At 41.4% G+C, this 26,750-nt stretch overlaps 1 protein-coding gene across 7 annotated transcripts in view; it reads left to right on the forward strand.

Annotated features, from left to right (window-relative positions):
• dlg3 (discs, large homolog 3 (Drosophila)) overlaps positions 1-26,750 on the forward strand; it is a 69,432-nt gene that overhangs the window by 16,908 nt on the left and 25,774 nt on the right. For 2 of the 7 annotated variants that reach the window (XM_031862925.1, XM_031862926.1), the window contains exon 1: positions 2,013-3,217. The exons of 2 other annotated variants lie outside the window; for them this stretch is intronic. In XM_031862925.1, the coding sequence (XP_031718785.1) occupies positions 2,807-3,217 (411 nt within the window). In that variant the 5' untranslated portion in view covers positions 2,013-2,806. Of the gene's footprint in view, positions 1-2,007; positions 3,218-26,750 lie in introns of those variants that run through there. 3 more of the 7 variants (XM_031862928.1, XM_031862929.1, XR_004213299.1) reach the window with 2 other exon arrangements.

Below are 26,750 nucleotides of genomic sequence, written 5' to 3' on the forward strand. Positions count from 1 at the left end.
TGTGTGTGTGTGTGTGTGTGTGTGTGTGTGTGTGTGTGTGTGTGTGTGCGCCCGCCCATACAGATGACATATCTGTCTTCGTTCAGCGCAGAGGTTCTTTTCTCTGTCCGTCTCCTGCCTTCATTATGTGTATCTTGCCGGCCATTCCCTCATTTTGTGTGCCGTACAGTGTGTGTGTGTGTCTTTTTTTTGTAACCGCAAACTCTGTGTGTGGTAAATGTGATGAGGACAGTTTATAAGAGAGACAGAGCGGGGCTAGGGAAGGATGGTTGCAACATGTGCCCGGTCATGTGTGCTGTGATCGATATGCTTACATCGTCCTTTCAAGCCGCTGCCTCGAAGCCCCGCCTCACTGCTCTGATTGGCTTCAGCTGGGTTTGTGGCTGCATCCGACAATTTAACTTGAGGCATTCAGTGTTTTTTTCAGTCTCTGTTTAAAAGATGCCCAAGTTTCTCCTCCTTTTTTTTGTTCGCTGCTTGGCAAATCTCTGTAGGTTACAGTGAAAGAATATCATCATAATGAAGTGAGTTAGTGTTGCATGTAATTTAGTGTCACTGAGCCTGCTGTGTGTGCCTCCTGGTAGGGCTGCAACATAATGCAGTGTGCCCTCGCCGGGAAATGTTTTAAAATTTAACAGGAAGGTTGCACATATACACATTAATATACAGACAGTTTGAAGGCGCTATGTCTTATATTTTAGTCTAAACAAAGAAACAGCATTCATGCATGAGCACTGTAGCATGCAGACTCTGTACAAATGTACTCTCCCCCCCCCCCCATGCAGACACACCCAGCTCTGTTCCCCCGTCACATTTCATTAATAATGCATATATGCAGGGCTTTAATGGCAACACTGTAACATTCCCTCTTCGGTCTCTAAAAAAAATAAACCTTCACCCTCAATGTCATGATGTTTTATATCTAGCTGTGATCAACCCACAAATTCATAAGCTTGAAAAACTGTTCACAGGCAGTCCAATCACGTTACTGAAAATATAACCGCCACACATACATGAAAGCATATAGTCTCTCCTTCTCTCTTTTTTTCCCTTCACACATTCTCACTCTCAATCTCTTCCTCCACCCACTCGAAAGCCCAAGCGTGTAATCTCGTTGGTTTCGTACACGTGTTGATGTCATCATTGTGAACATAAAATATTTCACTTATGGTTCTTAATCGAGGCTTCAGGAGTGCAGTTTTCTCTCGCTGTGCATATTTTGACCCAATACTGCACATGGGCAGGACTTAACAGTGAAATGAATTCAACTGCAGTGCTGCTTTGCCAGTAATATTATTAAAAAAGGAAGAGAGGTAGAGAGTGGTGTAAAGTAATGCAGCGTGATTCAAAGGCATCACTGCTGAGAGGCAGGTCTAGCGAAACCCAGGAGAAAAAAGAAAGATGTTCATCTGCTGCACCTGCTTCCATTGTGAGATTATTTACAGATGTGTGCTGGGACACAGAGCCTGAGGTTGCCAATCACGTGCACATGAAAGCTGTTAAATCTGTGGCTGAACTAGAGATGACCGCGGAGGTGACCAGTCACCAGTCGGAGGGACAGGGCTGCTCACTGTAAGTTGGATTTTGGCTGCATTGGTCTGATGAAAAACGTGGATTAGACTCACAATTAGTGGATCAGGGGCGTGTCAGCATTGGCAGACTGCAGACTACAACTTCCTGACCTTTTTTTATTGAGGAAATAGACAAATACAATGTTGTCATTGTGCCTTGATTTGTGAAGCAGCACCTTTTCACCCAAGGCAGGCAGCAGTGAGGTTTAGTTGTTGCGGCCCCTTTAAGAGCAGCTAGCGAAGCGCTCAGTCCTGTTGGTGCTGCTGCTGCTGCTGATGGCAGCGCTGCCAGTTGATTGGTTGTGGCTGTCAGGGCTGAGATGCTGGAGGGATGCTGCTACGTATCTCCCCCCCTGCCTCTCTCTCTCTCTCTCTCTCTCTCTCTCTCTCTCTCTCTCTCTCCCTCTGTGTCTCTCACTCTCCATCTCCCTCTTGCTTGCTTGCATCCCTCTGAATAATCCACATCTAGGGCAAACTGGCTGAGAGGCGATCCAGTGCTCAGCTCCTCTCTGCAGGCTGAGAAAAGAGACAGAGAGAGAAAGACAACGATTTTCAACGCAGGAGGAAAACCGTGAGATTTTGACAGACCGGAGAAGATACCAAGAACAGAAGAAGATTTTCATCTGCGGATATTATTTATTTATACATATTGTTTATATATCTATATATATATTTGTACACACACATATAGATATTTATATATATACATTTATCCCTGTACATAACTGTATTTGTGCTTGTCTGTTTATATTAATATTTTTATATGTATTTGTGTGTGTAAATATATATGATATATAAACAAAAGAATATATATATATATATCTATGAATTTATATGCGTATCACTGTGAACCAAGAGAAGCAAGAGGAAATTTCTACCATCGGGGCTGGTCTCTGATTGTGTGGTCGTATACAATATTTTGAATTTTTCCTTTGATCTTCTACGTCAAGAGGACAAAGACTACGTGCCCATTTTGTATTTTTGTTTTCCTGTTGCTGCTTCTCGTCCCTCTTGATCTTTTTTTTTTTTTTTCTACATCCGAGAGGAATAAAGCGGAGAGTGACAGGATTTGACAAAAAGGGAAAATCTGTAGAAAATTTCTGTGATCAGTGTTATTTCCGTCGGCAGTAGCGCTCTGTGAGCCGATCACAGTGCGCCGTGCGAGATCTGAGGAGGCAGCAGAGACAGAGTGCCACGCCGCTCAGCTCAGCGTCAGTCCAGCCAGCGCAGCCAGCATGCACAAACACCACCACTGCTGCAAGTGCCCAGAATGTTATGAGGTGACCCGTATGGCTGCCCTGCGTAGGATGGACGCCCCGTCATATGGAGGAGACTGGCAGGCCGAGCCCTATGGATACCCGCCTGGGTACGGGGGAGGCCAGACCTTACCCCCTCCAGCCTCAGGGGGAGGTGGAAGCATGGGGGGAGGAGGTGGAGGAGGAGGAGGTGGAGGTGGAGGTGGAGGAGGAGGAGGAGGGGGCACTTTGGGGAGAAGTAAGGGCAAGATTATGGCTGGTGGGGGCCCTGGAGGCCCCAACCCAAAGGGCCAATCCAAATGTGGCCCCAAAGTAAACGGCAACAACTCCAGTGGACAAGCGGGATGGTGGCCCGAGTGCACCTGTACCAACCGGGAGTGGTATGACCAGGTAACTCATCTTTCTCACTCTGTTAGATAGCTCGGGCCTGTGGGGCCTGACTGGGGAGGACTGGGATCAGATGAGCTGCCGCTGTAGTAAAACGGAGCCCATCATGTATCAGCTGTCGATTTATAGAAGAGAATTCATATTTAGTATTCATCTCAAGCCCCCTGTTTCCCATTTGTTGACTGTGGTTCCTCTATTGGAAGCAGAGCAGAGAGAAGAGAACAGGACTGATCCAGTTCCACTGCACACACATAGGGATGATCTTCATGTTTGGATTTGATGCAGATGACTAATGCTTATACATTTAACACACCTAGTGTATGTCGTCAAAGGCTTACGCCGATGCAGTCACCATAGGCCAAAAATGGTGCATTTTCATTCACTGAAGCAGCACTTGGGTGCAGTTTGCAATTATTTTAAGTTATCTCTTAAGCTTGTAACGGCGACGTTAACGACAGACTTTGTACATTAGATTGTAAGAATTAGATCTCTCAGAGATCAACTAATTGTAGGATTGTGTCTCATTAGCTCGGAGTAGAGAAAGAGATGATGACATCGATCTCTGATACCAGTTCCATTTCTTATTTAGCCTCTATTTTTTAGCAAGTAATTTTGCTCAAAAGACTAACAATATAATGAACGTGTTGTGTGTAAAAAAAAAAAAAAAAAAGGGAATCAGCAGTAATCTGTGCCCAAACGCTGCCGGTCATACGTGCCGCACAGTGTGAATGAAACTGCCTCTCTACATGTGTCCATTTTGTCTCTATTATCCCCATTTATTTACATGTGTTTATAAATCACAGTTGATAAAAGGTCATAACGGCTTCAGAAGCGCAGTCTTTAATTAAGGAAGGTGCATGGATGCGAGCATGAGAGTGAGCTCGTGTGGGGGAAGGGTAGCTCGGTGAGCATGAGATTCAAGGAATGGTTCTAGCTGTGCATGAGTATGTGTCTATGTAGTCTCGTATTTGCGGCAAGTGGAGCCGCTGCATCGTTTGTAGTCCCTCCGTTTATGTCGGATCGGGTTTTGAGCAAGAGATGGGAGGCCATGGGAGGAAGGAAGGTGAGAAGAAGCACAGGGGTAAAATGGAGGCTGAAATTTCAGTGACAGAGTGCAAGAGATCCCCCTGAGCTGAGCCCACATATGAACCGCAACCTGACTGATATTAGCAGATTACTACAAACCAAGGGGAGGTTTGAAGAGGCAAAAAAGAGATTGACACTTTCTCTTGGTTCGTGTGTAAAATCTATTGGAAGCCTTTTTCCTCCAGACCAATCAGGCTTATTTCATGTTTCACACATTCCAAAGCTCACAGCAGATGTGATTATGTAAGCCTTTATTGCCTACATGGAGCATTTTACTATCCAACAGTACTGCCACCTAATTTTCTGCTGCTCATTTCCAGCATTCCATATGCAACTTACAATGAAACAAATTAGGATCTAGATAGGTTCCGTCGTGATTCGTGTTGGGATCTTATGTTGTTAATGGATAAACCACTCTGTGGAATCATATCTGGTCCTATCCTTTCAAAGGATCCTTGCTCCCCTGCTCTAACATGTGAATGTGCACCACACAAACACTCTGGAAGACAATATCCAACCTGGCATTCATGCTTTCAGTCCAGGAGCATCTATATTGGAATAAAAATAGAATGAATCAGCGATGGATGGTGGTGGGGCGAAAAAAGCAGCAGTCACTGGGGTGAAAATGCTAGGGTTGAAAAAGAGAGAAATAAAGAATAAAGGCAGGCAGTGGGCCTGGAGAGGGGGAGGGGGTTATGTAAGAGGAGGCAGTTGGTGGTGCTGTCAGAGAGAGAAAGCAAGTGAGCCCTGACACTGTGGACAAGCATCTGTCCCTCCATCTCTGAAAACAGGCATGCAAGCGGCCAGTACGCCTCCTATGAACGGGCCGTAGCACACGGCATGGACGGAGATGCACTCAGGCACCGCCTTCCTCGGCTCTCCCCAGTTACCATTGCTTATCCTTGGGTGGGAAATGTGAACGCTACCCCTCCCCCACTACCTATACACAGCCGGAGAGCAGGGCAGTGATCACACACGCCCAACCACGCACGTCTATTATCTTATAGCTTTCATAACAACTTGTGTTTTGGGATGCTAGCACGATGAAAAAGCAATAACCTTACACAGTCGTTCAGAATGATCCAAGCTGGCTTCTCATAGCTTCAAATGGCTTCTGTAGCCATGAACATTTCATGTATGTGTGAGGGAATCATTACACGACCCCAAGACATGATGCCATGTTCATTTTTTTTCCCTCAGTCATCTTTATTACGAAAAAAATTGTGCCGCTTTTGTCAAGAGCTCGCTAGGTTAATTGTGGATGATTCCAGTTGGGATTATAAGAAGATTCTTTAAAACAAGAGCTTTTGAATTTAAATCTGAGAAAAGTAGTGACCTCAGTCTACTGGGAGCTTCAGTCAGAAGCCCCCCGGGCTCCAATATGTCTTTGTGTGTTCTCCAGCTCTGTGGCTATGATTAGCTTAAAATATTAATTGGATTTTACTTTATTTATTAGCATCAAGATTTGGTCCAGAATGCTTTGCCAGACCACGTTGTTTAGAACAGGCCTCTGTAGTGGCTGTGGTGTTTTAAATGAAAGCACAGGCACGGTGGGCGTTCCACGTCAGACACTCCCAGAGGTGACTACGACTCGAAAGCCTTCGGGCCTCGATCATAAATGTTTGTGCTCGTGTATGTATGTGTGTCTCTTATAGTCACATTGATTTATTGGTATCATTGGTTTGTACATCTGTCTGATGAGATTTGGTTTGGGCCGGATTTGATTTGCCATTCCTGTAAGAGCAACCCAGAGAGTATTAACGGATGGGATTTACATGTGCTCCATGTGCTCCATGTCTTGAGCTGGATCCCCTGCTGTTATCTTAAAAAAGGCTCCATCCAAAACCTGCAATATTCTCATCAGATCAAGAGAGATTTATACAAGCTTGTCTTGGAATAGAAAAAGGCAAGAAATGATGTGATCTGAATGGAATTGAATGCACTCAGCACATCCATATACGTTTTCCTCAGAAATCTAGTTTAAATGATAACACCAAGATGGACATTTTCATTAAACCTACAGGTGCCGTTCCTTTCAATACATTCAGTCCAATGTTACACATAATGCATGCTGCACTTTTGTTTTTCAAGTACTAAGTAAGAGAAGTAAGTTTACATATACTGTGTGTAACATTACACATCAACGTCAACCCTCGGGATGTTGGGTAAAGTAGGAATAGAGCGGAGAGCTGCTAGAAAACACATTTCCGTCCAATAACAGGATGAACACCTTTTAAACAGGTGAGGGCTGCATTTAAAAGCAAATGAAGAATGGAGAAAAGCAATAAGACGTTGTGGATGTTATGGATGATGCTTAGCGAGAGGTGGCTTAAAGCTGTACAGCCCGAACCCAAAATATGACCCAATAAGATTTTTCTCAAGCGTTCCTCCGTCTTCCCCGGCTCTTAGTACTCATGAAAGGAAGACTCCTCATAAGGCCAGGCAACTTTGACCTCGAGAAACAAGGATATGTTGAAAGCATTGCTTTGTTGTGAAGCTTTTTCTTATCATTAGACACACAATATGTGTTTGTTTACCTTCACACTGTTGGTTGTAGAAGTCCTTCACGTCACAGGCAGTGGTGTGAAGTGGGCTGCCATTTGGTCACTTTTTTTTATGTCTTGCCAGAAGTGTCAAGATGATGACTTCTGTTGTTGCTTGGCGGACAACATCCCAGGTGTGGGAGAGTTTGAAGGCTTTTTCAACCCCAGATTTTTGTTTCACTTGGTGCATTCTCCTTTCTTTAATAGAGCAGTGGTCCTTGTTGTTAGATGTGACAGTTCTGGCCCGATCTATGATTTGGTTCTTCTTCTTGCAGTAATCCAAGACTGATTGCTCCAAAATTCTTTTTTGTTCCTTTCGCATTTCATTATTGATTTTATCATGTGTGTATTGGTTTGATTATGTATAATATGGCATTTAAGTCAAGTGAAAATTGTACATTTATAAATTTAATTGAAAATTGAATAATTGAACATGATATTCAATGCTTAGAATTTTAACAATTCTGAAATAAATGACACCAAAAATACAGCACCAAAAATGATAATTATTGCCTAGTACAATCCAACCAGTGATGTCCTACCACTGACATCACCTTTAAGCTTCAACACTGCACTGCATCCGATTACATTTCCTTTAAGGACCCTGCACCCCCCATACTGTCCCTCCCTCTCACCCCAACAAACGTTTATTTTTTAGGAGTCAGTAGGAGGCGAAAACAGGCTGAAACAGTGTAATTACCCTTTGAGATCTGTCCATACTGCAGCTCAAACCCTGTATTCATCTTAACAATGTGAAATGTTTTGAAACCTGCTACAGGCGAGCGCTCCAAATTCCTTTGGATTTTGTCGTGATTTATTGCATCTGCTGCAAACTAACATAATGTCTGATTTATCCACCAGCAGCGAGGTGTTAATTGCAGAAGAGTTTGAATTTCAGCACCAAGAAAACATGTGATTTGGTATCAGTAAACTTCATGTTTAGCCATCCAGCCAAACAGGGATTGCTTCAGACCAAATGATACAAAAGATGCAAAAAATCTCAGGTTGGTACCTCCGACTTGAGGGAGTGTCTTGTCTTTGTGAGTTGTCACAAAAACAATTTGGGCCGACTGGCCAGATCTTTCCTAAGCAGCAGGAGATACTTTTCTCTTTTTACATTAAAACATTGCGTAGTTTTAAACAGACCTCTGTGCTTAAACCTCCTGCAAGATATTATGTCAGAACGTTGCCGTTTCTTGTAAGTGTTCTTGCAAACTGTGCACATTTAGAAGTATTTTCGCCACAGTGATCTCTGATTTTAACAACATGAACAGCTCTACACTAGTTTTATGAACTCGGGTTGCTCCAGTGAGAATGTAGAACAGCTACAGTCATCTGAGGTCCACCATCTTTACTCTTGTGTGACGATTCAGGCAATAAGAACCAGTACTTCTTATATACAGTCTATGTTACTAGCTACCAGGCTTTGTACAAGATTATATATGCCATTACTGTTTAACTGAAAATAGTTTCAAAATGGAATGTAGTACAAATTTGTAAGTTTGGCATTCCAAATCTACAATTTGTTGCACAAAGAATTTGGGTACAAGAACTACATGGAGCAGCAGTTAACTCAATATGTTTCGATAAACATGCTGCAACGTAGATGTGTGGTTCATCCAAGAAAATAATTGTATCTCTTTGCACTCAATGCTTTGGTATTCGTACGGCATTAAACATTAAATTTGTATAATTTTAATTTACACTGAAACAGATTTTAATGATGTCATACAAATTCTTAGCACATCATTTCATTTTCGTTATCTGCTAGCAAACCTCGTACATCATATCTTCCCTTCTGCGCTTGCACACACACATAGTACAAGTACACACACACACACCCTTGCACGACACAGACCTTTACCCAAAAACAAAGTGTTCTTTACCCATGAAAATTTTGGGGTTAAGAGAGGATGGTGAATCATAAGAAGTGCACTACGAAACAAGAGAGACAAGGTGCACTGCAATATTTATGTGCACTTTGACAAAAGTTAGCTTTTTACGCGCTGCGAGAGGGGTTAGAGACGGAGCGCCTGAGAAAAGGCCGGTTAGACGTTTACGTGAGCGTGCAAGGAGCACGCCCGAGCCACCATTATAGGAGCTGATGCGGTTGATCTGTGATGGGGAGCCGCTGTAGCTGTGACCTAGGACCTCAGCTGTGTTGAATCCCACCTCCTACAATTCTCTTAAAAGCCTGTGCTGCTTTACCTTTGCACTGCGCACAGAGCGAATCTGCTCTTATTCAACACGGAGGTCCTCTGTGAAACGCAGAATTCACAGAGGACAAATGTGTTTTGTCCTCTGCCAACGCAGATTCTAATGCTCATCAAGTGGTTTACTCATTAGTGCAGTTTGGCTACAGCCATGTGATGCATATATAGGCTCCTGCACAGTTTACAGGTGCAGTTGCCTGAAGCTGCAGATCGTGTGTGTGGAGGTGTGTGTCCTGCTGGAAGCTGAGGCTACCATGCCCCTGTGATCCATATGGTCATTGTCAGAGGCCCTGCCAGGGCTCAGCCCCATATCAGCTCGCCTGTTCCCCTCACCGGCTCTCGCTGTCAGCCAGGGGAGGAGAGGAGAGGAGAGGAGAGGAGAGGAGAAAAGAGAAGGGAGGGGAACGCTGTTTGTTTGTTTGCTTGCCTGCTTTGTTTTATTTAGTTGTTTTTTTTGCTGATCACAGTAGCGACTGGCCTAGAAATGCGACTGTGCTGTGCAGGGCAGAGTGGACTCCTGATTCAGCGATGGAAGCATCAGATTTTCTGTTAGAGAGAGAAGCGAGGGACACGGGGCCTTTGATGGAATGAGATGGCAGCGTTAAGCGCTGCCATCTCTGTTGCTGTTAATTAAAAGAATCAGACTTCAGTGTGTGATAGATTGTATGTACAGATATGAAAGCTATTTTTTTCCCTTCTATGCTACCCTCATTTTTAGCAAGAACGTGCTAGCATTCTCAGCAAGGTGCACCAGTTCCATCACCCACATGCTGCCGTGGAATATGTGTATATCCAATCAATACCAGAGAAGAGCTAGTCCCTCAGCCTTCTGACTCTGTGGGGGTGTGTGGGTGCTTTCAACAGTGCTTGTGCTTTCATTGCTTTTACTCAACCATCATATCAGCTGTTATTTTGGTAACACTTTCCAATAAACAAACTACTGAGTAGTACAGTTCCATATTAACAGGAGCTAACTGCTGAATAATGCATACCCATAACTAATAATTAGGTTCCAAGTGATTTATAATCAGTGATTAAACAGTAGATAATCATAAGGTCCCAGAGAAAAGACTGACATAGATATTGTGTTAATGAGCAGTGTCTAAATATTAGTTTGTACACATTTGCGAATCTGCATACTGGTGCACATTCTAATTGTTTTTACCGTACATTTGCTAACAGGCTAAGGCTTTTTATAATTATTCCCTGTTTTATATATTTTCATCAGAAGCCTTCCAGTTTTCTGATCTGCTCCTATGTTAATTTGCTTTTGAAGAAACATAGAGCTTCCTCCATGTTTTCCTGTTGTCTTGATGAATTCATGCATTTCCACAGCACTAGTTCCATCCGTACAGCAATATAATCATGTCACACTCACCCCTCTTCACTAGCAGAAATACTGTTTTCATTCAATAATTACCTTCAGTCGCCTCCATTTTGCAGTTTTTAAATTGCTTTTAAGATAGTGTCAATGAAACCCAGCACTTCCTGCTCAGATGTTTCACATTAAGAGTGATCCTTGGTTCAAAGGGCATAATATCTCCTATTCTAGGTAGGCTTTTAATTTGAAACATCTGCAGGAAGTATTGAGTTATATTTATAGTAGTAAACCATGGCTTGATACGAGATGACTGAGCAGAAATTATTGGAGTCAATGAATGAATGAAAAGAGCATTTCTGTCAGAAAGGAGAAATGTGTAAATGTACATAATGATGAATTTACCATGTGAGCCATCAGAGTAATTTCCTCTCCTCGGTGTTTGAACACCAGCTTTAATTTGAGAAGTAACAGTATATTTGGAGCACTTTTACATTCATTCATTCTTATCGTTGTGTCATATTATTGGATAGTCACGCTGGATGCTAGCTAGCTAACTCCTCCACTGATATGTAAAGGCCTTTTTCACAGAAGACATTTCGACATTTGTCACAGGAGGAAAAGCACAGATGTACATAACTAAATGAATGATGGCCGAATTTCATTAAGCTGCTTCAGTTTCAGGATCCTGGTATCGTGCATGCTGTCTCATTGTCACACTGTCATGGTTTACACGACATAAAACGGAGCCATCGTTGGTGTGTCACCTGTGCCTTACGTGCTATGACAAGTCAAAATGTCTGCTGTGAAAAAGGCCTACAGAGCATTTAAGGGGATCTATTGGCAGAAATGGAGTATAGTATTGATAAGTTTGTTTTCTTTAGTGTATAATCACCTGAAAATAACGTTTGTGGTGTTTTCGTGACCTTAGAATGAACAATTTATGTCTACGTAACATACAGAGCTTGTCCTCGTCACGGAGGTGGTCGCCATGTTTCTACAGTAGCTCAGAACGGACAAACTAAACACTGGCTCTAGAAAGCACCATTAGCGTTTTTCAGTTTTTGCGTCGTACCACCGTAGTTCTCCTACGCGCTTGGCACACGGTACATGGTAGAAGCCGCCAAATCCTACACACTGCACCTTTAAGGTCAGTCTCTCTATGAAGAGGAAAGTCAAAGGCAGCAGCTTCACAGCTTCACATGTCTTTAAAGGTAAACTAATTATTTAATTGAGTTAATAGGAACTACTTGTTCGCTAGTGCTTGGTCCTCACTCATTAATTGGTAACTGCTCAGGAATTATTTCACCTTATTTCAAAGTGTTACCATTATTTTGAGCTATTTCACACACTAGACTGCATGTATACATGACATATCATAAAAGCCCTACAGTTCTCATTTATTATTTATCATAGCACTGACAGTAAGAACACAGGTAGAATACAAATCTTGCAGTACATCAAGATGTACGGGAATTCTTTTTTTTTAGCTTCAAAGGTGAACCAATGTTCACATTTTTAAATCATTCCATTTTCTGGGAACATGTGTGTGTGTGTGTGTGTGTGTGTGTGTGCGTGTGTTCGTGTGTTTGTGTGGGTGTATGTGTGTTGAGGACATTTGGCGAAGCAATGCATTTCTTACCATGTGTAGCTGCTCTGAGTGCCATCTCTGTCTAATGCATTATCCAAGCAGCCCTTCAGCCATTTGGTCTGGCCTCTCATTTTTGTATGTGTGTTGTTTTTTCAGTGTTCATCATTTCTATCATCCCCCTCCTGTCTTCCACTGCCCTTTTCCTCCTCCGCTCTTTCTTTTTTCATGCATAGTACGAATCAAAGGCTTCATTTTCGGGTGTAGAGCAGTATTCAGAGAGGACGCTGCAGCAGCAAACTATCAGTATGATTAGTGCAGTTCAGTATGTACAGGAACACCGCATCTACGCCCTGTCACTCGATGTTTAAAGCAGACTTAGCTTGGTGAGAATTGTATGTCACAGCAGGATCTCTGGTGCATATTTTAATTGAACATCATTTTACTTTATATATGATGGAGATTTTGAACACATGCCATAATCTGGTCTAATTCTTTCAAATGACATTAGTATTCACTATATATCCAGTTAAATCCTCTATTCTAACCCAAATGTTAACAATAACATTGTATTTATTGGCTCATATATGCTATGAGTTGTTTAATTTGATACCATACTTTTATTATTTTAAATGTAGGTCTAGTTGCACACTAAGGTGGTTAAACATCAGATTGATGATCCACGTTGGTCAGCATGAATCATTTTCAATAATATTGATGAATTTCATCAAATCTGGACTGATCAGTGTGCACATAAACTGTATTGAGGGCATTCGAGGTGACTTGTTCTAAGATATGCTCAAGGACAAATGTAGCTGTATATTAGATTGATACATTAAACCTCTCTTTCGTTTCAGTAAACATTTTAGTTACAGAATGTGTTTTTAAGTGTTTCTTGCCTCTTTGGCTGCAGTCCTGGATTAGCACAAACAACAATATTTGAATACATTTTCTTCCTCCCCTGGGACCTATATGTATAATCTGTGTTTTGCACCTGCAGCTTCTCGTTATGTGAACAGTATAGACCTACATATAGCTTGTGACAGCATATGTTTGGCTCACATGGACTTCCTGTTTTCCCACTGAGCTGACAAGATGAGAGGACAGCAAACATTTTCCAGACATATGTCTGTTGTATGTGCATAGCACCACAGATGATCCTTTAACCGGTCCCTCTTGTTTATTATCAGTCATTATGAGAATAGACTCCAGCTTAGTTTGGAAAAACAGAAACACACATCTCAATCTCAGAGAGAGAGAGATAAAGAGAGAGCATGCCCTCGCCCTGTCACAGATATAAACAATACAAGCAATCCCAGCTTAATATCATACATCTTATTACACTGTTGATAGTACATCTCTGCCTTGAAATTGCTTTTATGGATTTATTACTTTTTGTTTCCCTCTGTGTGTCTGTGCATTTTTGTTAATATTTCTCCACAATGTAACAAAACCTTTCCCAAAGCAAGCCAAATCCTAATTCTTCCTCATATCATCACCTTTATTCCGTAGATTAAAATTTCAAATGGTCTTATGTAGCATAAGCTGTAGAGCAATATGGACATAATGTCTATAGCTTTCTGGATTAATGTTTTTTTTTTTTTTTTTATGACTGGAAGTTGGTTCTATGGTTTGCTGCCATCTTGCCAGTGGTTTGGAAAGCAGCGACCACCACAGCTAGGTGTGATAGGCTGAGCCACCTGACAATCAAACCAGCCTCTCAATGCAACAGTGATTCTCAAAATCACCAGCAGGACCCATGCTAGTGAAGGTGACACGCTAATACCTTTTTAGACTCTTAATTTCAGTTCAATACATGCTGAGGTTTCTGTTTTTTTAGATCATCTTGCACCCATTAGAGGAACCCCCATACTGGCTCATTCAGTCTGCAGCTGAGCCTCTCCTGCTCACCTGTTCATCACAGACAGGTTTAAGGGGGGAATATACTTAAAACACCTGATTTCCTTGTTTGCAACAATGTCAACAATAGATACCCATGTCTGCAGTATTGAGGGTCAAATTTAAGTATACATCTGCTGGATTAACATGTAATGCTAATAGTTTCAGCGTATAGCAAGTGGTTAGCAGCCAGTGGTCGAACATCTCACTTGGCAGCTACATTCTTACTTATCTACAGTAATAATAACTTCATGATTGGCTGATTATATTTATGTTTTAGTCCATCAGCTTTACGTGTTGACTTTGTGATTGTCTAGGCTCGCAGTCACATGTGTTTTGCACAATTGAGTTTGTTTTATCACTAAATGAAGGCTACTAGAAAATAACCGCCAACCCATCATTCACATCGCATGTATGTTTATGGTGAATATAGGAAATACTTAACCTTTTAAATATGTAGATAGATATATTATCCCACTCGATCAAATAGTGTGAACCAGCCTTATAGCACAGGTTTGGTACTTAGCCAATTGGCAGATGTCAAAGCAAGGCCAGATGGATTTTATCGAAAAGTTTCAGCAAAATTCACACTTCATCACAGATCACACCCGTTAAGTACAGTATGACGCAAGCTATCATATCGGTCTTTCATAAGAATGCAATATGTAATTTGCTCATTTGTAATAATAATTGCATTGTATTGCAATAATACATAACTGCAACTAAAGCAAAGTCTGTATTGCTCATGAGGCATCTGACAAAATAATACATTGATACTCGCAAATAGGAATTTTTATTTGAGTCATTTTTCATTCCCTGATAGCTGATTCTATAGTATATACTCCAGATTACTGTAAACTTCTCTCCTACTGCTGTTACACTTTTACATGTAAGAATAATCGCCCAAATTGAAAAACAACTAAAATCTTAACTCAGATGCTGTAAACTACAATGACTTTTTTCCATAATATGGAATTATTTTCTGTTTTAATAAACAGTGGTATTAAAGGCCAACTGCTGCCATTCCACATTAACAGATGGAGTTGGCTTTAAGATGAAGTCCCGCAAGCTGAGACATGTGAGAGAAGAACAAAGCAGACCTTTGTGTTTTGATGTGCTTCACATAGCTGCTGGACATAAATCAGGACACATTATTGTGAAATGCCAGTGTCATGTCTCCTCAGCACATAGAGGGAGGACCTGCTCTGTTTTAAATACTTTTAAAACTGCAAGATGCCTTTTTTTACCCAGACTGTGCTCGTCCAGATGTAACGGGGCTGGATGGGATGAACTAAATTCAGATTAACTGTAACAGTTAATGTTCACACACAATTAACCCATCAGACCCTAATGTTTCCTTATGTTCACACAGATGAAGGGTTAATCGCATTGCACCTTATAAATACATGTCTGTTGAGTGACTTGACAAAAATGTGTTGATATTTTTAAAACAGAAAATACAAGCGTCATTGTATTGTACAGTTTCATGAGATTGAGAACTTAATAACTTAATTTTCAAGGATGAGTCTATGATGATGGCATTGTCATTGATACAGCAAGTTTTCAAATATCTGTTTATGTATTAATTAAAGACAAGGAGAAAACATATCCTTTTTGTTTTACTTTCAGTGGCAATATTGTTTCACAATTTATAACCCTCCTCCCACTTGTTGTAATGTTTAGGCAACTAAAAACATTGTCATTTTCGTTAAATATCTTTTCTTATCCTAATGTCAAAAGAATAGACATTTTGGAAAATGTATACATCTGCTTTCTTGACAAAGAGTTGATGAGAGGTTTGATACCACCCTCATATCTGTACGTTATATATGAAGCTACCCCCAGAAGACAGTTAGCTTAGCTTAGCTTAGCATAAAGACTGGAAGCAGCAGGAAACCGCTAGCATGACTCTGTCCGGAGGTCAAAAATAAATCCGCCTACCAGTGCCTCTAAAACTCACTAATTAAAACTTATATATATTAAGCTTGTTTAATCCGTGCTGGTTGGCTGAGTTAAAAAAAGAAGAAGTTTGGTCAGGGCTCGACTTGCTGTTTCCAGTCTTTGAGCTAAATAAATCTTTTCTGGCATCTAGCTTCATATTTAGCATGCAAAAATAAAAGTGGTATCAATCTTCTCATCTAACTCTTGGCAAGAAAGCGAGTAAGTGTACTTGTGAATTTCTTTTATCATACTTTAGATGGCAGTAGTGGGTATTGTTGGGAATAATAATAAGGAATACAGTGTGTTGATAGTAAACATTTAGCAGATAAAGAGGTGAAGAAATGGGAGGTGTGGCGCAAAGACAGGGATGCGAGGGGTAAGGAAGTAAGGAAGGAAGAGGAAGGCGAGGAAGGGAGGCGGGGGGCAGAAATGAGCATGTGCTCAGACACAGCCCTGTGTGTTGCCATGGTGCAGGCTCAATCAGAGCTGCACAGTAGCTTTGCTGCTCAGCTAGCTAATTACCCACATGCTGCAATGTTGATACGCAGGCTGCTGAAGCCTTCTGGATTTCCGAGAGCTTTTTTGCATTGCCGCACTGACACCAGAGTACAAGTAAAGAAACAATCTGTTCATATGTAGGAAAATGCATCTGAGATGATCCTACAAAATGATAAATGCATTCTGAAAGTGAGCTGTAGGTATGTGGTGAGCGGCGTTATTGAACATTGTAGTGGTGCTCTGCTGTGTCAGCCATGCCACTTGTGTAACATAAAGAGCTCTTCCAGCCCAGAACTTCATTGTCCGCAGAATGCCGCCGCTTACTGTGAGCCCGCAGATCCTGATCAGCCTACTTATAAAACCCAATACGGCCATTGTGGATTAATATTCACCATTAAAATGTCCAATTATGTAATCAGCCACATCCAAGCCCTGCATAAGCTCGCAAGAATATCTCAGCAGGCAGGAATGAGGGGGGGATGCAACTTCAGCGCATTCACCTAAAATGTTTAAGTTTGAGGGCGTTGAATAAACCGTCATTCTTACCACAATAATGTTCAGTGTACCAAGGTTCAAAAGAAAAGGTGGATTTCTTCTCAAATTCAGAGGGAAGGTGTGTATTTCAGTAGACGCAAAGAACACATTGCCATTAGTTTTTTTCTACAAGCACTGATGTACGGCCTGTCAAAGCATTATTGCATTTTATTTTGTGATAAAATATTAAGTCAGTACATGTTTATGTTCCCTTTTTTATCCTGTGGAACACTTTGTCTAAGTGATAAGTAATTCTGATTGTTAACAGTGGAGACAAATCCTCCTTGAAACTTAAACAGTATTTTAATCTCATGATGTTGTTTGTTCATAACTAATCTCCTCAACACAATACTTATCTGCTTTTTAATTTAATTGTCAAGGAGCTGCTTTGCTATCAAATAAATCAGACTGGTTGTATTCATAAAATTCTAATTTGTTAAGTTTAAAGATTCATTGAGAAATGACATATTACAAATTCACAACTACTGTTTATCCCACTACATTTAAATTGTATTTTTAAGGACAGAGTCCATATATTTTCCCCGTATATTCTGTCCAACGGAGCAGGTTTTGACAGCCAGCTGGTATTAAGTCTGTGATCACATGAACCTCTGTTAAAAGCGTTCCAGCCTTAATGTTTGAGTGTTTTTTAGATCAGTGTTTGTGCTTCAGTCCATTAATCGCGCGTTCTTCAGGGGACGCTGTGAATCCTGAACACAACCCGAGGTGGGCAGAGAAGAAGGGTAAATCTGGACCCTCGACAGGAGGCAGATTGATTTGGCAATCGCCAAAGTGCTACAAACGTTAAAAACAATGCCCTGTTTTTCTTTCCCTCTGCTGTTTGGCGCTAAATACATCAGCATATGGATAAATGTGCTCATGTATTCATAACTATCACAGGGAAACTAGAGGCACGGCTCGTGTTTCTGTTGCCTCGCCCGTTGTCCTACTTACTGTAATTCTTCATCACTTTCAACACCTACACTTATTGTGAGCCAAAACTCAAGCTAGTGTAGTGAATGGAGATATGTGAACGTGTGGGCGTTCCCATGTGGAGCTTATAGAACAGCATGAAAACTCAACCATGACAGGAGGATCTCTGCTGCTGTATGTAGAGACGGCCTTCATCTTCGGAGACCCCTGGGAGGTGGGGATGAATGGTTTTAATTAGGCTTTGGGTCAAAGTTAGCCTTGTTATGTTCACTGTTGTATTTTTACAGTGGAGCTGTAAGTGCTCTGTATTTGCTAGTTTTATCGCTGTCTCGTGATTTTGATTTGTGGACCAGTATCAGCTGAGGAGCCGTAGATTCCATTTGTTCTCGTCTAAAATAGTACAGTCACATTTAAAGACAAAGAAAGTGAAGTGAAGGCTTGTGGTTTAAAAGGCCATAAAAGGAAATGAGAGACAAATGTTTTTGCATCAGATGGGTTTAAGGACCATGGTGGCCTAAGGGGAGAGTGTTTCTTACGTCGTTGGGTTCATGAAGCAGACTCACAGTCCAATGTTCCCATTTAAAAGAAACGAAAAAGTCTAAAATCGGAAGGGACTAATTGCAGCTCAGAAGATTGTGTTCTGGGGTGCTCAGGAAAATGAACGAGAGAAATGAAGGTGACAAAAGTGAATCAGAGCAGAGTGAAACAGATTAGAGAGCTCTCGTTGTAAAAGTACTGAGCATTGTGGACCATCAGGTGTGTTTTCTGGTAGTAAATCGTTTCAGATTGTTAATTTTTATGTGCATCCCTTTTAGCTGCTGTGAGATACTTTTCTCAGAGTTCCTGTAGTCAATACGTTTGAGCTGCAAGGAGAGAATTGAGACTGATGGAGGCAGCTTGACACCTTTTTTTTAAAGGAACACTTTGACATTTTGGGAAATTCACTTTCTGGCAGAGAGGTAGATCAGAAGATTGATACCTTCTAACTATACTTTAGAATAAAAACTGAAACAGCTAGCCTCGGCCCCCTAACAAGAGCTGCCTGTAGCAGCATCTCTAAAGCTAAGAACCCCGTCACTGATAAACCCATTGGTTTATGTACAAACTACACAAATGATAAATAACAGTTCCAGTATTGAGCTTTAGAGGCGCTGGTAGGCAGATTTTGGTTACCCTGCGACAAAGACAGGCTAGCTGTTTCCACTTCCAGACTTTATGCTAAGCTACGCTAACTGTCTTTTCACTGTGGTATCAATCCACTCCTATAACTCAGTTGAGCTAATGATCTGATTTAGTGTCCAAGTATTGCTTCAATGCAGTTTGCTTTGTTTACACTAAAGAAAACCTTCACAACCAAATATGTCACATGAAGCAGTGCAATTTGTAGGTATATAAATTGCTGGATGCGTGACTAACCTGTTTGTACAGTGAAATGTCTCACCTGGTCATGTCAAATTAAGACTGTTACCTCAGCAACACCATCAGCATCTTAAAGGTGTCACTCAGACCAAACAGCACACACACTCAAACAAAACAGAAACAGAAAAGAAGATTAATTCAAATGCATCAATCAAACGAATCCACTTCTCCATAATGACACCACAGCGGATGAATAATATCGTACACTGTTGTTGACTGAGGTTGCAATGTGACAGAGGTGAAAGCATCAAAATGGAAGCGCTCACAGTTGTGTGGTTTTAGGCCGTCACCGATACTCGGCGCAGGATCCAAAACGCCAGAGACGAACGAGCTTAGCAGCTCTCTCAGCTTAGCAACAAGGGATAGCAACTAGTCAAGAGCTGTGAGGTAACGCGCTGCAGTGATCTCTGATGTAGAGGAAGCAGTGGAGGCGGGATCATGGGAAGCATACTGATGACACTCACACATGACAGGCTTCCTTCACTATGGGGCCTTTCCAATCGGTAACTTTCACCGTGGCTGTTACTTTGTGATGGAGCCTCTTGGTGTTGGCATGCGTGATATTAAATTAGCTGCACAGTTACTGACATTATAGTGCATCTGGATAAAAAAAAAAACCAATAATGATTGACGATGAGGAAATCATTGTAGTTCTGTCGCCCCCTCATTAGTAGCAGGGATAACTCAATCAGAGAAATAACACTGAGGCATCACTTACAATGTGGCATTATATACTGTACATGTGCAGTACTTGATAGTGCTGAACTGGGTAGTCACTTCTTTTATTTAAAATCAATTCATAGATTCATCCGCAACAATTGTGATCTAGTCATTAGTACACATGTCCACATACTGTATGTACATCAAAGTTTAAAGCACGCAAACACACACACACACACTGCCATGTTCAAACCTGATCAATTGTCTGCAGACTTGTAGAAGGCCTTCTCCAGCAACACTGTGATGAATATTCATTACGCTAAGTACATTTCCCTCTGTGGCTGCACTTGTGAAGGTCAAACTAGCCAGCTCTCATTTGGAGCTGCTCAGCATGACAGAGAGGTAAGCCAGAGCATGCTTTTGTAATATTACATAAAGATGAGGAGGGAGCGCTGCTGACAGCTGTGACGGGCTATTAATTATGGTTTCATGAATGTGCGTGTGCGGCATGCGTGGGGAGGGCTTGGGAGAGGGGGCCGAGACAGTCACAATGCTCAATCATAGCCAACAAATCAGAAAACCTTTAGCTTTAATGGGGCCATTTTATGGGTGAGCTAATTAATTTCCTCGTGGCCGTCCTTATTGAAATGAATGCCTGAGTTCGGCTGGCGTTGTAGCAGGAGAAGGGAGCAGTTGAACTTTGCCGCTATGGGATTTTCTTTATTACATCTCGTTATTCCGCCTTTGTCCCCGACAAAGAATGCAACATTGAGCTTCGACGGCGTCCGCGAGTAAGACATCTCTCGCTGTCGTGCGTTTCTCAGCTCCATCAATCTGTCACTTCGTCTCTCACCTTGCCTCTCTCCTTCCCTCTTCCCTCTGGCACGGGGGGGCCACAGCGTGAATGAGATGTTGGGTGCATGGTAATTGAGTAGGTATTGATTGGACTGCAGCGTGGCCTACGAGAGGCCAATGAGAGCCAGGGGATCAGAGCAGCACCACTGACTGCGTCTCTCATCCCACATTCTGCAGGAAAACATAAACGCAGTACCGCTCGAGGCATCGGAAAATGAAGGAACATCACACTTTTAGATAACATAAGCACGCCTTGTCGTCCTACATGTATCTGCTATTAGCTCTGACTGAAGGCCGAGGAAGAGCTTGATTCAGCATTGGCTGTATCATTTGACTGACTGGGTGCCTCATCTGAGCGGGGCTGACTGTCATATTTCACTGCGATGTCACCACTGGAGACGGAGCTGCCATGTCGGTGTGCCTGGCCAGAGAGGAACTGATGTGGAAATGTTTCCTAAGGAGGAAGGGGTTATTGCCCTGTCAGCATGCCGTCGCATCTGCACATGTGAACCCTCTTGTTCTTGCCCTCCATTCTACCTGCGATGAAGGGGAGGGTTTAAAAGAAATAAATGCTGACAGCTGAAGAAGAAAGCCAGGGTTTGACTTTCCTAAGATGGGGCCTTATTGTCATCAGCAGCTTGTGTACACGTCATGCATTTAAAATTAGATCTTTTAGATTTTCTTTTGACGGTCAGTGTTTATTTAGTTTATTGACCAATTGCAGCGCATTTTGTTAGTTTTTTGCCATTTCTTTACTGCATCACTGGTAAATATGCATTAAAGAGTGGCTATATGTTGCATTATGAAAGTCTAATAAAACAATAAAATAAAAGAAGTTTCACATTTCAGGAAATACGCTTATTTCCTTTCTTGCTGATTATTAGATGAGATACCACTCACGTCGGCACAGTTAATGGGACGCTAACCCCCAGCAGCCAGTTAACCTATAGCCTAACATAAAGACTGGAAACAATTGGGAAACAGCGAGCCTGAATCTGCCCAAAGGTGACAAAATCCTCACGTAATTGCTTTTGTTTTTTGTATGGATCAAACAAACGAGATATAAAGTGTTAGTATTCGGGAACTTGAGAGGTGCTGGTCGGTGAATTTTGCTACCAGTTTAAACAGAGCCAAGCTAACATTCCCTCCCTGCTTCATATCTACCGTACAGACATGAAAGCGGTATCGATCTTATCATCTAACTCTCGGTAAGAAAGCAAATAATGTATATATATACATATATATATATATATATATATGTATATATATACATATATATATATATATATATATATATATATACACAAAACCATGAGCTATTAAATATACAGTATGATCAGATGAAATCAATTGTCAGCTGATGCATTTGTGTGTCAATGTTTGTAATAGAGGTGTTTGTTTCCTCACTCCATTGCAGCATTAACGTCATTTTTGAACTCATGACGTCTGGATTTAAAAAGGAATGGTGTGTGTGAGATGTGTGTGTGTGTGTACGTGTAGGTATGTGTGTGTGTGTGTGTGTGTGTATGTGTCTGTGTGTGTGTGTGAGGTGTGTGATGTGTACAGGCAGTCAGGCACAACCAGCCGATGGCCAGGCATGTGTGAGCACAGAGCCGCATAAACTGCAGTGAGAGAGCCCAGAGAGGTGAAGCAGGGGGGAGGTGGCTAAGCGGGCTTGCAGGCCAATGCCGTGCAAGGACCGGTTACCATGACAACGCATTGATTATTTAACAATTTGGACGAAGCCTGTGCCGTGCACTTGCCAAGGTTCAGTGGGAGTCTCTGTGGCATTACTGTCCCGAGGGTCTGCAGCCAAGTGAGTGTTGTGTGGTGCAACGCCACCGGGACATGAAGCACATCCACTGTGATGCTGGGAGACAAGAGACAGACACACACAATCTCAACTGACAGAAGAGCAGGATGATAGATCGATGAATAAGAAGCCATTATGAACAGATGGGTGGATGAGACGAGGGAGTGAGAGAAAGAAAGAAAGAGAGTTTTCTTCTCTCCTGGTGACTTGTTGTAATGGTCTCATGCTGTGGAAGCAGTCTGGACTCATTGTCATTGTGTGTACATGAGGTCTTTGTGTCCAGTATGCTCACTTGCTTCCATGTCTCAGCTTACATTTATGGGTGTCCCACATAGTGCCAAAGATATTGTAAACCCTGAACGCTGTATTGCAGGTAATATGGAGATTGTATGGGAGCCGGCCCTATCCGTCAGTCCCACACAACAGAGCTTCTTTTACTCTCAAGACAACTCCGTTTACACCTGACATTAACATGCGATCTGTATCTGGATAAGGACAAACTCATGGGATCGAAACGACTGGCTTGCTCTCAGCCAGGTGTAGATATTAGCCATATAGTATGACCACAATATTAAGAAAAGAATCAAGTTGGAAGGTCACCTTACTCCTCCTCTTTCTGCTTTGGAAACACCTGGCAAAAGCTACAAGTGTTAGCAATAGCTAGCAAGTCTAACTTTTAAAAAAGTGATGAAAATAAATGATACCCATCCATGGCATTGCTTTCTTTCACCTGGTACATCCACCAGCCCTGCCTAACTTAACAGGTGGAAATGCAAAGGCCTGTGGATCGGATGTCATTATCCAGAAAATACATCAAGAGACGGATCACTTGTTAATATCAGGTGCAAATGAGGCCGCCTTGTTAAATTCTCAAAGTCTAGTCCATGTCCAGTGACAGGTCTTCATAGGCAAATAAGTCTTCCAGGTCTTTGATTTCTGATCATTGTGGTATTTGAACATTTTCCTTTCAAAACTGATAATAGTGTTTTTACTCCTTCAATGTCCTGGGTGGCCATGTACGGCCTGTCGTTGTCTTATATATCTTTGGACCACATCTGCAATCTTTTTCTATTGAGTCATATGACCCACATTCACGTGCAACACACCGAAAGACATTTCCATCCTCTCATATCCTAAAATCAATCTGTAAGAGGCTGCTTTTGTCTTCACCTCTGTGATCTTCAACCGAAATATAAAACAAATTTAAGTTAGTGTTCGTCCCCTGCCCATCCTTTGAGGGCCCTCTATAGCACAGACAGATCTTGCTTCCAGTATGTGTCATAGATGTCAGTGGTGGTCAAATCTTATGGTCTTTAATCTGCTGTTTTCCTCCTCTGGGCAGCAGGTTAGCGTAGAAGTAGAAGAACAGTCCCAAGGAGGGAGGTGTAATCCACCCTAATCCAAGTTACCTGAGTAAATTGCTAAATGTTAAACAAACTCATGTTGAGATTATCTTCCATTATTCCTTTTTGTTTGCTTGTTATGTGAGATTTAGATCTACGCAGGATTACGCAGCAATCCCAGGTCAGGATAATACTGCTGTTCTCTACCACTGATGGGTTTATTGTCTTTCAGAAGGACTTGTAGGTTCAGTGATCCCATTGAGCGGCATTGGTCTGATACTCACGATAAGCACCGCAGGCATTATACTGTAACAGGTGTGTTTTGTCACATGTGGCCTCAGTAGTGGATTCAGTAGCTCAGTCTGTCAGTCAGCAGGGGACAATAGTAACCCATGTATTCCCCTGTGTCGTCCTCAGGCCATGTTTCATCAGTTCTTGCTGTATGTGCTTTGGTTACATCCACAATAGACTGATAGACTGTCACTAACATGTGGGCGTTGCACTCATAATACAAATGTTTGTACTACTAAACCCTTTAATGGATTTAGGGTATATGTAATGATTTGGGGTTTAAGATGAAAGGGGAGAAAAGCACAAAGCTTTCATGAGAAATGTGCAAACACAAGCACAGACAGGCATCTGTTGGTCCATATGTAGATTACAGCGAAGGTCTGATTGTGCTGACTGGCAGCTGTCCAGAGTCATAGCACATCATCACCGAGTGGAGTAGGTCAAATCTACATTTTATAATTTACTGAGCAGGACTGTTTTTTTTTTTTCTTTCAAAGACAGACATTACAATCCTTTTTATTTTAACCAAAAACAGTTTCTGAATCTATATATAAATCAGTATTGCAGTGTAAAATTCTAAATAGCTTTATAGATACTTGTATCTATAGTGCTCATTATGTAGTGCAGTGATTTATATCGGGATATACAGTAGTACATTTGATGGTAATTCAGTTGATAATTCTATATCTATAATTAAATAACCGGATGCGGTTGAGCACAGGGTGATATAAAAAACTTGGTAATTGTGATATTTTGAAACAAATACCTGAATGTCAATCTTAAATCACAATATCATATTATATTGATTGATCCATCTATGTACATATAATACAATATTGTACTACAGACTGACAATCTTTCAGAGATATCTGTGCAAGTAGTTCCACAATAAACAAGCAAAAAGCCCAATAGTACAGTTCATACATATTCATATTTGGTGATGAATCAGGAGGAAGATCACGATCAGATCCTTGGACACAGGCACTATCTGCATATATTAAGACAGCTGAGAAGGTGAGATTGGGGGAGGTGGGGGAGGAAGATAGGCAGCTAGTGATTTTTGCCTCAGTGTCGGACCTCAGGAAGTGTAATGTCCCTGAGCAGCGCCGTCAGCATCCCGTCACCCACACAGCTCAGTCAAATCAATAAAAAGTCGACAGCCAGTGTGCTGAACTAGAAGATGGCCATCAAGCTGCTCCTAAACCAACTGGTGTCTCCTCCTTCACTCCGCTTCTCTGTTTCCACTCTGGCAGCTTTCCTCCGAGGTCTCAGCTTCTTTGATCGCTCTGCAGACCTCAGATGGAAATAGAAACACCAGGTGGCACAACAGAGCTGAGCTGAAGACTTGATTGAACTGTGAAACTTAATATGTAGCTCTTGTAGTTGGGTTCAACTGGGTCTTAAAGGCCGATTCTGTTACTGCGCATCAATATGTAGCCAATAGCTCATCTGCACTTTACATTTGACTCTTTTCATGTTCCCCAAGAAAAAAAAGAAGAACAATCACAAGTAGTATTCATGCTACCGAGAGGAGCATCAAAAATAATATTGATTGTTTTTTAGTTGACAACCTAAGTAAGTGGCAGAAGAAAGATTAGAGTTTGTTAGCCTGGAAATTCAGAATTAAAATTTTAAACAATCATTATTGATTGTGATTCTTTAAAGCAGTGACACAAGTCAACACAATTTCTCAGAAACCAATATGGCGTCTTCAGCAACATCTCGTCTTATCTTGTTTTGTCCAACCGACAAAAATATCCAAAAATATTCAACATACAAGGATGTAAAACCGAGAAAAACAGCAAAAGCTCAAATCTTTGGAAGCTGAAAACACTACATTTTTTGCCCTTTCTCTTGACTTTAGTGAGAATTATTTTTTGTTGATTTACTACCAAAGATTAATTGAGTAATTGTTTTAGCCTTATTTGCCAGGATAACACATTAATTCCACATTAAAGTGATATTTAACACATGCTAATCTTTAATTTTTACTCATTTAATTAACAGGTAAGCTTGTAAAATCACAAAAATGTGCAATTATTTGCCCAGGGTGACATCAGTATTCAATTTACAGTTATATTAATCAGGGGAACGCCTTATATTTGAGAAACAGGAACCAGTAAATGTATTCTTTCTTGATAAATGGCTTAAACAATAAATTCATTATCAAAATTGTTTTTGAATCATTCTGTCTCATCGATTAATCAACTAATCATTTCAGCATTACACGTACAAATTCAACAAAATTATAAAATAAGCTAGACATTCCTTGCATCACTCTAGTATTCTTACAGTATTACATGTAGTCAATTTAACTGAATGATTAAGGAGCCATGAAATCATTCATTTTGTATGTGATTCTTCGTGGTGTCACTTCTGTGTGAAACCAAAGTGAAAAGGACGTGTGGGAGAAACGTATTGTCCCAACGGCTGGAACCACAAGGCGGTTTCTATTATGAGATGACCGCAGGACGTCCGGCTGTGGCGTTTAATAAGCAGTGGTCTCACTGCCCCAGTCTTCATTCTCAGTCCTCACACCTTTTCCAACGTCCCCTCACACACACACACACACACACACACACACACACACACACACACACAC

Source organism: Anarrhichthys ocellatus, unplaced genomic scaffold (genome assembly GCF_004355925.1).
Source record: "Anarrhichthys ocellatus isolate YVR2014 unplaced genomic scaffold, GSC_Weel_1.0 scaffold27, whole genome shotgun sequence".
Classification (NCBI taxonomy): domain Eukaryota; kingdom Metazoa; phylum Chordata; class Actinopteri; order Perciformes; family Anarhichadidae; genus Anarrhichthys; species Anarrhichthys ocellatus.